The sequence below is a fragment of the Rutidosis leptorrhynchoides genome, chromosome 10, assembly GCF_046630445.1.
Source record: "Rutidosis leptorrhynchoides isolate AG116_Rl617_1_P2 chromosome 10, CSIRO_AGI_Rlap_v1, whole genome shotgun sequence".
In the NCBI taxonomy this organism is placed as follows: Eukaryota; Viridiplantae; Streptophyta; class Magnoliopsida; order Asterales; family Asteraceae; genus Rutidosis; species Rutidosis leptorrhynchoides.
The window spans coordinates 278366517-278370002 of NC_092342.1; the positions used below are offsets into that span (position 1 = coordinate 278366517).

Consider the following 3486-nt stretch of genomic DNA (forward strand, 5'->3'; position numbering starts at 1 on the left):
GTAACTACATACTTTCATATTAACAAAACACTTATTTCATCGATCTCAAATCAAATAATAATAACCTATTAAGAAATTAAGATCGAATCAATCGATGGCAGACAATGGCAAACAGAGTTACAACGATGGTAAAAACAAACCAGGAGGATCAAATTCCTCAAATCCGAAGGGTCCCGCAACAACTATGCCAGCCGAAAGGAAGCATGTTTCGACCATGATTGGTGAGGTAGTTGTGAGGTCTGCTACCAATATGGCCAAGAACTTTAAGAACAAAGGTAAAATAAATCCTAGCAATAATTAATGGAGCTGGGGTTGTTGTAATGAAGTTGTGATATTACTAGTGATCGGCTAATTATGTGTGCTTCGTTTAGCTGTCTTTTCTGTGTTTCTGTAATGTTTTTTTTTTCGATCATTAATTGTTGTTGTGTCCTAAGGAGTAAGGAGTAATATTTTTGTGATTTCAGGATTATACATGTTATGTAATTCATATATACAAAAATATAAAAAAGTGTGTATTTGTAACTTTTCTTATATTATTCATATATACAAAAATATAGTTGGATGTATATCTATATGATATGATTTCGGATAAGTGTTATTCTTTAAAGAAATAGCTAGCTTATATCTATTGAAGAAAACTTGCTAATTTAGACAAAATTGAACACATGAACATTGCTCAAAAAGTATCGAAAGATGTGGTCCCTCTTTGATGATGAAATTCAATTTTTTTTACTCTTCATTGAAACGCAAACAAAAGAAGCTAGCTGTCTCAGGTATTAGCCACAATGGTATTTGGATCACGACCCTAAGTCCGTTAAAAAAGCTTTTCTAGAGTCTTTTGAAGAAAAATTCCAGAGGTGTAATACTATTATCCTCTGATCAGAGTGCTTCCCTTGATCAGATTTTTTCTACAGCCGAAATTAAATGTGCCATTTGGGCATGTGGGGATGATAAATCCCCAGGCCCAGATGGTTTCTCTTTTTGATTTGTGAAACACTTATGGGATCTGATCCACCCGGATATTTTGGATTTTGTCCATAACTTCCACGCTTCGGGTTACATTCTTAGAGGATGCAATTCCTCGTTCTTCTCATTGGTACTGAAAAAAGACAGCCCTTCGGACTTTAGACCTATCAGCTTGTTAGGGATCCAGTATAAGATTCTTGCAAAAATTTAGCTTCCAGGCTTTCATCTGTTCTTGACTCTATTATCAGTCCGGATCAGTCTCCATATATTAAGAGCGCTATATTCTTGATGGCCCTTTAATTATTAATGAGATCATTGATTGGTGCAAATGTAGAAATAAAAAAGCCTTGCTTTTAAAGGTTGATTTTGAGAAAGCCTTCGACTCAATCAGTTGGGACTACATTTTCTCTATGTTATCGTTCCTTAGCTTCGGCCATAGGTGGATTCTTTGGATCAAAGGCTGCCTGACCTCCTCTTTTGCATCGATTCTTGTCAACTAGAGTCCCTCAGTTGAATTTAAAATTGGGAGGGTCCTTAAACAAGAAGACCCTTTGTCCCTGTTTCTTTTCATTATTAGTATGGAAGGTTTACATGTGACTATTCAGGATGCAGTGGATTCCAGTTTATATGTGGGTCTCAAAGTGGGCCCGAGTAATAGAAGTTTCTCCTTTTCCCACTCTTTGTGGGTGAATGGAGCGATTCTTACGTTAATATCCTTATTTTTTTTACTTGGTTGTTTTTATGATGTTTCAGGTCTTCAAATTAATCTTCAAAAATCAAACCTCATAGGAATCGGAATCCCTAATGATGAAGTCAGCCGTCTCTCATCCTCTTTTGGATGTAATACTGCATTTCTTCCGTTATATTACTTAGGGATAATAGTAGGTGCGTATATGCATCTATTTAATAGCTGGAATCTTAGTATCAATAAAGTGGAGAAAAGACTTGCTTCTTGGAAAGTTTAATTGTTGTCTTTTGGTGACCGTCTCACTTGATCAAATCTGTTTTGGGTTCTCTTCGAACCTACTTTTTCTCGATTTTCAAAGCGCCAAAAAAGTTATTAACTACCTTGAATCGATCCAGAAGAATTTCTTTGGGATGGCTCTCAAAACTATAAGAAGATTCACCGGATAAAATGGGAGGACATCCTTAAACCTAAAGAGAATGGAGTTCTCAGGGTTAATTATCCTTGATTCTCTTAATAAAGCATTGTTATACAAATGGAGGTGGAGGTATTTAACAAATAAAAATTGTTCATGGGTCAAAGTCGTTCAGGCAATTCATGGGCAACAATATGATGTTTTACTACCTATCATTAAGCACTCTTCTATTAGTTGGGCCAATATCAATGGATGCCTTAATTATTTACACGAAAATCATCGCTCTCTCGACTCCATTTTTACTATTAGTATTAACATTGGCAATGGGATGTCTACTCGGTTCTGGCATGACAGGTGGTTAAATGGTTCGATTCTTCGCGAAAAATTCCCGAGACTTAATGCTTTAGAAACTGAAAAAAGTTGTGTGGTTGTGGATCGTCGTTTCGATATTTATTGGAATTGAAAGTGGCGCCAAATGTCGAGAGGAGGGGTTGAAGAACAACTCACCCTTATGCTTGCTTCACTCACGCATGTAGCTTTTACCGATTGTCAAGATCATTGGATTTGCCCAGGTTCCCTGCTTTCTACTTACTATGTTAAATTTGTTCGTAAACTCCTTGTTTTGAATTCGAATGGGTTGAGAAAAACTTATTGGAGCAAGGTTATTCCTCCTAAAGTTAACATCTTGTGTTGGCGGCTTTCGCTAAATCATCTCCCTGATAATCTTAATATGTTTGTGCGTGGGGTTGATATCGGGGATCTTCAATGCCCATCTTGTAACCTAGTTGTGGAGGATTTGAACCATATCTTCTTTGGTTGTGATATTGCGTCTCAAGTTTGGTCGTATGTGGCGAATTGGGTAGATCGTCCCTTTCATAAATGGAAGGATCGCCAAGAATTTTGGAATTGATTAGATAATTCCTTTCCCAACAAAGGAAATCGGCTTGTTACAGAGGCTATCTGCTTTACGGTGTTTTGGATGTTATGGCGATACAGGAACAGAGTCGTCTTTAATGACATGAAACTCAAGAGAAGCAGCATCTTGGACATCATCATGTTTTACACTTTTGATTGGTTATCTTGTAGAATTATAAAAAAAGTAGAGTTAAATGGCATGCATGGCTCTAAAATCCTATGAACTCATTATAACCTTTTTCTAGCTTCTTCCTAGTCTTTTATATTTCTTTTGCCATTAAAAAAAAGCTTATATCTATTAATAATCGGCCCGAGTATAGTAACTGAAGATTCGAACAAAATTGGCATTGTTTTTATAGTTTTTGTTGGAATACGTTCATAAATGTAGCAAGTATCATGTAGCAGGAATAGATCAATTAAAAGGGAAATTACAGAGATTTATTCAAGATGTAGTCTATGTATTTTTTCCATTCTTTATAATCAATGTCTAAATATTTGAGTATAT

The 3486-nt window shown here is 35.9% G+C and overlaps 1 protein-coding gene across 1 annotated transcript; it reads left to right on the forward strand.

Moving 5' to 3' along the window:
- Positions 1-2541: 2541 nt before the first annotated feature.
- Positions 2542-2976, forward strand: LOC139871064 (uncharacterized). Its single transcript, XM_071858811.1, has one exon. It carries the CDS (start codon positions 2542-2544, stop codon positions 2974-2976), a length of 435 nt encoding a protein of 144 aa, XP_071714912.1.
- Positions 2977-3486: the final 510 nt, after the last annotated feature.